The sequence below is a fragment of the Sebastes fasciatus genome, chromosome 17, assembly GCF_043250625.1.
Source record: "Sebastes fasciatus isolate fSebFas1 chromosome 17, fSebFas1.pri, whole genome shotgun sequence".
Classification (NCBI taxonomy): domain Eukaryota; kingdom Metazoa; phylum Chordata; class Actinopteri; order Perciformes; family Sebastidae; genus Sebastes; species Sebastes fasciatus.
The window spans coordinates 14178409-14189570 of NC_133811.1; the positions used below are offsets into that span (position 1 = coordinate 14178409).

At 38.3% G+C, this 11162-nt stretch overlaps 2 protein-coding genes across 4 annotated transcripts in view; both read right to left on the minus strand.

The window, feature by feature from the left end:
- rftn1a (raftlin, lipid raft linker 1a) overlaps positions 1-475 on the minus strand; it is a 30845-nt gene extending 30370 nt beyond the window's left edge. Inside the window, exon 1 of one of the 2 annotated variants that reach the window (XM_074613138.1) lies at positions 214-475. The gene's annotated coding sequence lies outside the window, so the exon portion shown is untranslated. The remainder of the gene's footprint in view (positions 1-213) is intronic. The other variant, XM_074613137.1, reaches the window with a different exon arrangement.
- Positions 476-2276: 1801 nt separating this feature from the next.
- dazl (deleted in azoospermia-like) lies at positions 2277-9965 on the minus strand. Of its 2 annotated transcripts, XM_074613890.1 has the most exons (10): positions 9814-9965; positions 7335-7457; positions 6763-6854; positions 6229-6280; positions 6054-6120; positions 5811-5950; positions 5182-5262; positions 4949-4999; positions 4466-4536; positions 2277-3654 (listed from the first exon to the last, which is right to left on the minus strand). In XM_074613890.1, the coding sequence occupies exons 1-9, from the start codon at positions 9931-9933 to the stop codon at positions 4492-4494; spliced, it is 771 nt and encodes a 256-aa protein (XP_074469991.1). In that variant the 5' UTR covers positions 9934-9965; the 3' UTR covers positions 2277-3654; positions 4466-4491. The 2 variants fall into 2 exon arrangements, with proteins under 2 accessions (XP_074469991.1, XP_074469992.1); XM_074613891.1 differs by lacking the exon at positions 4949-4999.
- Between the last annotated feature and the right edge of the window lie 1197 nt (positions 9966-11162).

An 11162-nucleotide genomic window follows, 5' to 3' on the forward strand; every position in this document is an offset into this window, starting at 1 on the left:
TATTATTTTCACCTCTACATGTCTTTAACTCTCCTTTAAGTTCTTTCAAAGCTCTGAAATATCATATTTCACAACTCATATAAAACACACAAAAATGTTATTTAAAAATATAAAATTTGTATTGCCAATAATCATTATGCAAACAATAAGTAGGTTGATTTTTTTTTTTTTTTTTTTGCAGAAATAAATGAACAGCCAAAGAGTTGCACTCACCTATCAAGTCGTTTGCGAAGTGTCTATGCTGGTCTGAAAGCTTCCTCACTCCTCCCTCCTCTCTTCTTTACTGTCTCTACTGTCTGTCCCCGTCACTGGAATGAGACACACATCGGCTCAGATGCTGCGATCCAATGTGACAAAACATGAATCCCCCATTTAGAAACTACAACTGAGTGCTGCTGAATCTCACGGGCGGCTCATGATAAACACTCCCTCTCTGTCAGCAGCGTGTGTGATGAGGAGGAGGAGGAAGAAGAGGAGGAGGAGGAGGAAGGAGAGGGAGCTTTACACACATCCTCTTTCCTCCTCCCTGTTGTTTCTCACTCGCTGTTTTCCAGGTTGAAACACTTTGAGAAACACTTTGAATCCTATTGTGGGCTTTAAAGCTGCAGTAGGCAGAATATTTTTTTGCAACAATTCCATACTAACATTTCAGCATATTGTAATTCAAGTTTTCTGAGAGAAAACTAGACTTCTTCACCTCCTCATGGCTCTGTTTTCAGGCTTTAAAAAAATCAAATGAGCGTTCCTATTGGCTGTGCTCCAGCTGGTGGGCGGTGCTTGGTATTTCCTCAACTGGTCTCAACATGGCTGTCTGGTCACAAACTTTCTCATTTTACAGCAAAACAGTACACTACAAGATGTTTCTGAAACCATTTGAGGAGATAAATAGGCATTACAGTAACAGAATATTGATTCATATTTGATCAGCGCTGCCTAGTTTGACCGTTTGATTGGAGTTTGTGAGTGATTGACAGCTGCTCAGAGACGGCAAGGCTCCAGATGCCATTAGGAGCACCGGAGGACACCGGAGGACACAGAGGCACATGATTTTTTTAAGATTACCCGTCTCATGCACTACTGTCAGGATAGAGTTACCGTTTTATAAAAGTAAATCATATTTATCCTATTTGCTCCATTTCTACTCACTGCAGCTTTAAATTAATAAAACTACCCCAGTGATGATAAATTACTTAGAAAAGTGAGGATGGAATGAAAGTACCATAGAGATAAGCTACTTGCACTGTTTTCAGATATTTTTGCCCCAATTCTTAGGGTGGTAAGTTTTCAGTTCAGTGTGTTAGTAAGGGTCTCTCATTAAAGCTGCAGTGGGTAGAAATGGAGCAAATATCCAAAAAAGTTATTGTTATAGTCTGTTATAATCCTGTCATTTGCTCAAATCATGTGCCTCTGTGTCCTCCAGTGTCTTACGGTGTCCTCCGGTGCTCCTAATGGCATCTGCAAGATTTCACAGACCGGAGGAAATCAGAGCTGAGCTGGAGCCTTGCCGTCTCTGAGCAGCTGTCAATCACTCACAAACTCCAATCTAACAAATCAAACAGCTGGTGGGCGGTGCTTGGTATTTCCTCAACTGATCTCAACATGGCTGCCGGGTCACTACAAGATGTTTCTGAAAACATTTTTGGCGAGAAATAGGCATTACAGTAACAGATTCATATGATTCACATTTGATCAGCATTGCCTAGTTTGACTGTCTGATCAGAGTTCGCGAGTGATTGACAGAGCCATGAGGAGGTGCAGAGGTCTAGTTATTTCTCAGAACACATGAATTACAATATGCTGAAAGGTTATTATGGAATTTTTGCCCAATGATGCCAAAACCATTCTGCCTACTGCAGGTTTAAGGTTATCAATGTTGGAGGTGTTTGTGTTTTTCAAAAGGTCTCCTTTGGAAAATTCATATTTCATAATCCAGACTAATCCATAATTCAGAAACGTCTGACTGAGGGTGTAGGTGGGTGGGGGCTGATGGGTGGTCACAGACTGGTCAGGGCACCCTGGAGAACCCAGTCACACCATCAGACTGTGACAAAAACAAAACGCTCTGTGACCAAGAGATGATGGGCTTGTTGCCAGGGAAGACAGGGAATCCAACCCTGACTGGAAACCAGTAGCCACTGACAGGTTTATGGAGGCTGGGAGCAGTCTGATAGCTCCATGCTCCAACATCATCACCATACAAGCTTTCAAATAAATATCCCTAAAAATACACATCCAGTGTTCAAAATGATGCAAAGAAACTGAAGACATTCACAAGCTTAAATGATAATGTACTTCAACTTTTATTTTTCCAAACAAAAACAACCAAACCCTGCAAAACACGAACAGTAACAATTTAACCAAACCTAACAGTGCAGTGCCCAGGCTCTCTGAACAATTCTAGATACAATCAGATGTCTGCACACAGGAGACCCTAAGGTTAATGCCCTAATAAAACTAAGCAGAACTGTGCCAAGAGAAAGAAAATGTGATGTACACCGAAAAACAAATGTGCATCTGTAACCGTACAAAGCTGCTCTTTTAGTGCAAAACAGAAAACAAATGAAGTGCTGAAAATAATATATATAAAATAATCACTCATACAATGACAGTAAAATACTTTAGTGAAAAATCACCTGCGCCTATTAAAACCCAAAGAGAGAAACAACCGGTATAAAGTGAACCATGTACAGTGAACGTTTTGCCCCAAAGAAACAGAGAGCACCTTATTTTAAATCATGTCCTTCATTTTTTAAAGTGGATTAAAACTGCTTTCCACTTTTTTTTCCTTCCAAATATAAGTTGATTGACAAATAATGGGAAATAAAAAATGTATGCCGTGATTGTCCTCGAGCGTGAACCGTTTTCCAGTCACAGGATGGGACGGTTTAGAAAGGCAACACGCAGATGATCGGTGTGCCGCTCTTTGGAACTTGAGTAATCTGGCGTTTGACCAAGACAAGAAATCAGTGATACTGATGAGGCGCTATAATGTGCTGTTCATTCACTGCCTCAATCGACACCCAATTAAATAAAATAGAGTGCGGAATAAATGTGTTTGAAATTAATGGAATGACCAAGTGCCCTTATACAGTAGTAGACAAGTTAATGAAGCTTCTTAATCAGAGGAGCATTAGACCTGAACTGGAGTTTAAGTAGCATTCAATACTGAAAGATGTCAGCATTGACAGAGAGCCTTTGCAAAGGCTAAAAAAGCCCAAACCAAACAAACATTTAAAATAATTCCAAAAATAAATAATAAAACATAAAATATAAATAGGCACAAAAGGTGAGCTTAAAAGTCTTTCGCATATTTTCTTTGGGATAATAAACAAAGGAAAATAAAAAAAAAGAATGTGAGCCCAGCTGGTACGGTGAGGGGTGCTCTGCTCTTCCTGTGTCACTGTGATCCATGTGGGTTAAAAGCGGTTTGACCACACGACGGCGGTCCCTACCAGTCGTGGTCAAAATGATTGTGATCAAACTAGTAGTGGAGAGCTCCTGCAGTCTGGTGTTAAAATGGGTCTCAAGCATCGAGGGAAAGGGGAGGAGAGAGGAGGGCGTTCAGGGAAACAGTGAGAGGCGTCGGGTTGCTTCCAGCCATCCGGAACATCAAGATGTCATCCTGTCTGCGTTTTGACTCACTGTAGCGTGCATCTTAGGAAGCAGAGGACAGAAAATCACAGTTTAAAAACAGTTCCCTCCTCCAATTACCTATCAAGATTAGTCTATCTGTGAATTAGCAAGAATGTGGCGATACAATATGTATCATGATATAGGGGTAACGATTTAATATATTGCGATACACTGCAATAATGTAAGCAAGGCAATATATTGCAATTTTAGTATAAAGAACACACAGGAAACACACCATTTTAGAATAGGCAAAAATAACACATTTATACTGCATGTGATTATCATAAAGTGGGCATGTCTTTTAAGGGGAGACTCGTGGGTACCCATAAAACCCATTTTCATACACATATCTTGAGGTCAGAGGTCAAGGGACCCCTTTTAAAAATGGCCATGCTGTTTTTCCTCGCCAAAATTGAGTGTAACTTTGGAGCGTTATTTAGACTCTTTAGCTTTAAAACTGAGCCCGCTACAACTATTGACGACTATTTTTAAGAGGTTAATTAAAAATCGTTAAAGTGTTTTGGAGAATCGATACAGTATCATAACACATAATATCGCGATACTCGTGTCTCGATATTTTCTTACAATCCTAATAGATGAAGGAGGAGCAAAGCGATTTTGAAGCAGCTAAACAGGAATAGGCCACCATGTGCATTGGAGGGCTGATAGTATGCATGTTACTCTTCAAACCAAACACTAAACCATAAAGTAATTGCACTGATTACCCTCCTCCTCCTTGTGAAAAAGTGTGCAAGCTTGCATACGTTTGGCCCTCCATGGCACCTACTGTATCCCTGATATGGCAGCACTTTGTTTGAAGTTGTGTTTTTACCTGTGAGGGGGCTCAGTAGCTGTGGACTACAGCACAGTCATCATAGTCTGGACTCCACAGTCCACATAGCTCTGGAAACAGACAGTAACATAACATTACAAAAAGCTTGTAATGATGCGAGCTTCAAATACATAAAGAGCTGCTATAAAAAACACAGCAAATGCCACAAATTGTCAAGTACACAAAATCTACTTCAGACTTTTATTATTATGAGAACTCCTCGTTGATGCCCACCGTCAGATCCTCAGGATGTGAACACTGGCCAGACAATACCACCTAGTGGCCTGCTTTAACATTGCAGGTTGCCACAAACTACTGACAATTAAATAAATTAAATAATACCCAAAACATTCCACTTAATCCAGAGGATTTTGAAAGTCTCCATCGTCATCCCTCTGGCCTCATGAGGTTCTCAGATGGGAAGTTGCTATGAAACTTAATTATACTGACATCTCCTCCTATTCCCACTAAATGTAGAGTCACCTGATTGACAGGCTGTGTCCTCTGGTCCGGCATCCAGTGAGGTGGAGTGTACTGTGTGTGGGGGGGAAGATGGGTCAGCGGTGAAACAGAGGGAAACAGACAAACCCAGACAGGAGATGGGGGGTGTGGAGTGAGGTGTAGGCAAGGACAGACGGATCTAAGCCAGGATGAACCCTTCATCTTGTATGCAGGAGAATATATGCAATGACTAGGAGACCCTGTTGGCTAATTACCTGGTAGGCGTAGGCATTCTGTGCGTAGTTCATCGGCATCTGTGGGATCATGACCCCTCCAAAGTTGGAGTAGGAGTACGGCTGCAAAGAGAGCCAGAAGGAACGCTTTAAACCACAGTACGGAGATGTATGTTTATATGGCAAACTAAGCAGATGCTAAAATATATATTGAATATCTTGAAACAGACTGAAAGGCTATAGCAATACGTTTCTCATGTTAGTGTCCTTGCAAGGGCTGCACTTTAACTGCTAATGTTTTTGACAATTTGTATTGTCTGAATAATTTAACAATTTGGATATTATTAGCAATGACATTAATCACGCAATAGCCTACTTTCCTTTTTTTTGGGGTAAATTTAAAAGTAAATTGATAGATTGTTCTCCACCTTGCACCTCTATTCTTGGCTGTGATAATGAGCCAACTTTCCCCTCAGAGAAAATAAGATTAATTTTATTTTACAGAGTGTATAAGAAAATAGAAAGGTGTGTGTGTGTGTGTGTGTGTGTGTGAGACAGCATTACACATTGTGTTTACTTGGCTTGATAACTTCCGTTTTTTTCCCATAATTAAATCCACCTGCCTACTGAAATAACATTCTTGATAGCTTGGCTACGTGCGTGTGTGTTACCTGATTGTAGAGGCTGCCGCCGTTGATGATGGGCGAAGGTTGTGTCACACCCCCTCCCATGGGTGAGCAGCAGGAGCAGCAAAGGTACTGAGTTGGGCTCATCCAGGGAGCCGGGCCAAACAGACGGGATGGCATGGACCCTAGATGAAGAAAATAATGACACAACAGATTGAAAATACGTTTAGTGGCAAGATCCTGTATTTTCACTGCCAACCAAACAGTGAAGTTCTTCTGAATACATACGAGAGCTCCTTTCTTTCATGATTGCGGGGCCCAGCTTGAGTTTCCGTCCCTTAAAACTGATCTGTTGCTGTGGTAAAAAAAGAAAAGAAAAAAGAAAATGAACAGAGGAAATATTAATCTCAGTCGGATATGAAAAATAATAGAACAGCAGTCCCACAGAAAGACATCCACTCACCTCAATGATTGACTGAATGTTGACATCTTCATTGAAGTACACAAACCCGTACCTAAAAACACAAAACAACTCAGAATAAAAAAACACCGACTTAATACCAATACCCAATGGAAAATATGGAAAGAAATTAGAGCTCAAACCAAGTTATGAAATAAGCTAATGAATATTTATGAAACTGATATGCAAATAACCAACCCACCAGTTTACACCCACACACTTTCAGACAAGTTTAAGGAGGAAAATTAGAGATTCAAAACTATTTCTGTATCCAAGCTTCATGAATGTCTCACTGAAGGTCACATGACTGCAGTACAATAACACACAAATGCCTAGTTGCTTGTTTTCATCGTCTCTTCTAACCCCTTAATTGAAAATAATAGATCATAACCATACATTGAAAATGTACTGATATGTAAAAAGATTTGTTTTCTACATTTAACACTATAGCAAAAGAGTCAACTCAAACAAATGCACCCACCCAGTACTGTAAGATTTAGCACCTCCACCTGAGGGTCTCCAAACAGCAAAACTCACCCTTTGCAGATCCCTCCACGGTATGTGATAATTTTGACTTCCTTAACAGGACCATATCTCGCAAAGAAGTCCCGGATTTCATTTTCATCCACCTGAAAGTTAAAATGAATTTCTAAATGAAAAACTGGATTTTAGTAGCTATACTTGACCATCTTCACTCCATCATACTGCATACTGCAGAAGAAAACAAAAGCAAAGCACTTGTTCACAATGTGCAGTTCAAGTACACTAAAAACAGTGGTTCTGTTCAAGGAGAAGTTACACAAAAATTAGTTAAGTGCAGATTTAATTGTATTTCCAAGGCTCTCCTCTCTTAATTTAACATTTAACTGAAAGCATCTATTGGGTATAAGAAGCGACACGCTATGGCAATGCAATTTTAATTTACAGTAGAATAAAACATATTTTAGATGTATGGTTTCACACTCAAAACATTAAATTAATCTGCTTAAGACATACACCCAAACTAAATCTAAATCAATTAAGCTGGCATTAAGCTTGGGCTCCAGATCTGGGGCTGGAAAAGTCAATCGTTCAGTTTTACCAGGTGGCACATATACATCTGATCTTACCTTCATGTCAATCCCACCAACAAAGAGGGCATTGGGGGTCAGTTTGCCCTCTGGTAGAATGTAGCCATTTGACAACTTCAGGGAAGGCGAAGTCTGGTTGCTGCTCCTGGGCTTGTGGATGTCCTTACAATAAAACAATGTTTGAATTACTGAGTTGCATGGTAGGAAAATACCACAAAACTTGTAAATTCATACTTTTTTCTCGGGGGCCAATACTTCAATAAATACTCATGGTCAAGTACAATTACCTACAAGATCATGAGATAGTATGATTTGTGCATACCATAAATCACTGCACATTCTGTATTCTTCACTATCTATCACCATACATATCATACCACATATCACCATATCTGAATTACTGTGTGGAAGTTTGGGGTAACACTTATAAAAGCAACTTACAACCATTATGCATACTACAAAAGAGAGCAATCAGGATAGTAAGTAATGTGGGATATAGGGAACACACGAACACACTGTTTTTAAAGTCACATGCATTGAAATTCATGCATTTGGTCAAATTTAAAACCGCAATAATTATGTTCAAAGCAAGACATAATTCACTTCCGGGCAATATTCAAAATAAATGTTTTGTGACAGGGAGGGGGGTTATAATTTAAGAGGAAAATTGAATTTTAAAAAGCATTGTGTTCGTACAACAAAAAAGAGTATGTGTATTTCAGTCTGTGGGGTGGATTTGTGGAATGGGTTAGGTGATGGGTTGAAGCGGAGCACAAATATATATCACTTTAAAAAGCTATACAAAAAATATATTTTTGGGAGGTATATGGTTGTATAAGAGTTGTGTTAAAGGTTGGTTTATATCTATTTTTTTTAACTCTGGATGGATATGTAGGTTGTAAATAAACTTGGGATGCTGTTCATATATTTAATTTGGGATGTAAATAAACCTGGGATAGTTTATATATTATATTATCATTCTATGATATATGAGTTATTAGAGAAGTGAGAAAAGGGTATAGGGAAATATAAGTTTTACTTCTACTTACTCCTTTTTCGGACACTATTACTCTTATTTTGTTTTCACATTTGTCAACTCTTGAAAATATAAGTCAGCTACTAAAATCCAGTTTTTCACTTTGAAATAAATTTTAACTTTCAGGTGGATGAAAATGAAATCCGGGACTTCTTTGCGAGATATGGTCCTGTTAAGGAAGTCAAAATTATCACATACCGTGAAGGGATCTGCAAAGGGTGAGTTTTGCTGTTTGGAGACCCTCAGGTGGAGGTGCTAAATCTTACAGTACTGGGTGGGTGCATTTGTTTGAGTTGACTCTTTTGCTATAGTGTTAAATGTAAAAAACAAATCTTTTTACATATCAGTACATTTTCAATGTATGGTTATGATCTATTATTTTTCAATTAAGGGGTTAGAAGAGACGATGAAAACAAGCAACTATGCATTTGTGTGTTATTGTACTGCAGTCATGTGACCTTCAGTGAGACATTCAGTGAGACATTCATGAAGCTTGGATACAGAAATAGTTTTAAATCTCTAATTCTTTTCCTCCATAAACTTGTCTGAAAGTGTGTGGGTGTAAACTGGTGGGTAGGTTATTTGCATATCAGTTTCATGAATATTCATTAGCTTATTTCATAACTTGGTTTAAGCTCTAATTTCTTCTTTCCATATTTTCCATTGGGTATTGGTATTAAATCGGTTTGTTTTTTTATTCTGAGTTGTTTTGTGTGTTTTTAGGTACGGGTTTGTGTACTTCAATGAAGATGTCAACATCCAGTCAATCATTGAGGTGAGTGGATGTCTTTCTGTGGGATTGCTGTTCTATTATTTTTCATGGATACAGAAATTGTTTTGAATCTTTAATTTCTGTTTTCCTTAAACTTGTCTGAAAGTGTGTGGGTGTAAACTGGTGGGTTGGTTATTTGCATATCAGTTTTATAATAAGTATTTTTTTCATTTTCAGTGGTTAAATTAACCTTGACACTCGAAAAAATTTATTTCAATAAACAAAATATCCACCAAATGCTCCCTACTGTATGCTCACACTAAGCTGCATATCTCTGATAGGCAGCACATAGCAACAGCACATAGCAACAATGCTAATGCTAGTTTGCATTGTTATGCTACATGCTAACTTTAACGAGTGAGTTAAATTGACTTCAACAAGCAAAACCATGATCTGTCCGACGGTGGGGCAGCAAAGAAGTTAAGAAAATAGCTTTGACGAAAAAAAAGTCAACGTTGATAGACCGTTAATGTTAGTTAATACTAGATAATATATCTAGCGTTAGCAGCTAATGCTAGCTAACAGCAGCTAGTGCGCCTTTTTCGGCTCCTCAAAGCGAAGGTCGCTAATTAGCATGCTAACTAGCTCACACTAGCAAAGAAACGTTAATGTAGTTAGCCAGCATGATGATTAACACGTCAACTAATGCCTTAAAACACGGCGGTGTTTATGGTCTATTGTCGTGCACATAAATGATCGTTGAAACTTACCATATCTAAAATAATTAAAATGAATAAGTTAGCCAGATACACTCCCGACACGAGCTGCTGGTGCTTCTTCTTCTGCCTGACAACAGCCACCTCACTGAAACCACGCCTTAATGTCCACATGACTATCTAACTTCCTATCACATGTTAGGTGTCACTTGATATGTAGAGGTCGATGTTAACTAGTTAGCTATGTTCTTATTATTGTTACAGAATTTAATGCAAATGTATAACACAATCTGTAATAAAGTAATTGTCCTGCACAATACAAGCAGCTTTCAGTTTTTATGCACCAAATATTTGAAACAAGCTCCCAGAAACCTGCAGGACCGCTCCAACTCTGAGTTCTGTTTGCTGCTGCCTTTTTTTAAAACCAGATAATGATCTTATACTGCACTAGAGCTTTTACTCTTGTGTGTTATACTCTATTTTAGCTTCTATCCTAGTTTTTATTTTTAGCTTGTTTTTATTTTTCTAATCTTTAATGTTTTTATAACTGTTTTAATTATGTCTTAATGTTCTTTTGCACGTTGTCGCAATGTTCTTGAATGTTTATCTAAAGCACTTTGAATTGCCCTGTTGCTGAAATGTGCTATACAAATAAAGCTGCCTTGCCTTGCCTTGCCTAATTCCCACAGGACTCCTTCACAAATTAAACATTTTCCTGCGGGAGTTTTAAATCAGACCACAGCCCTGCTCCTTAACTGTAATATACTGTTGTTGATAAATCGTCATATAAAAGCCCATAGGCATAGAGTGCATCTATGTCAATTTAATTACAATTTAACGTTGAAATATTTGCTTAAAGATCTGAGTTCACAATGACATCTAAGGAACTATTGACATTGAACCACTTCACAACATTTCACTCACCTTGCTCTTGTTGCACTCGCTTCCTTCTCTTATGCAGTGCATGGACATAAAATAATCATCTGTAAACAGTAATTTACACTAACTTTCCTACTGGTAACTTCGTTATGAGTAGAAGTCATTTTAAATGTACAGCTGGTTGCTGAATCATCGGGAAAGGTCAAAACTCCATGTAGTTTAATAAATTAATCTAATCAACTATCACGTGATTACAATTCATGTTCAAATGGAGTGCTTCTTGCTTATTTGTTTAAATTCTGCAGATATGTTCTGAATTTCTTGGGCAAGGCAAGGCATACTTATTTATATAGCACCCAAAAGGCAACCCTTTTTGTTTCACAGATTGCAGAGGAAACAAATGCTAAAAACAATAAAAGCAAGCAAACAAAAAGCACATAGAATAAAAATAGCAAACAGTCAAAAGCACACAATAAGAGTGACAATAAAACCAACAAGAAAATTAATTAGAAGCAACGGTAAAC

Coding starts and splice junctions, on each gene's coding strand:
- dazl (XM_074613890.1), bottom strand. CDS start 9,933: ATGTGGACATTAAGGCGTGGTTTCAGTGAGGTGGCTGTTGTCAGGCAG. Junction 7,458..9,813: donor TTTTAATTATTTTAGATATG/GTAAGTTTCAAC, acceptor TTTTATTGTAAG/GACATCCACAAGCCCAGGAG. Junction 6,121..6,228: donor ACATTCAGTCAATCATTGAG/GTGAGTGGATGT, acceptor TTTTTACCACAG/CAACAGATCAGTTTTAAGGG.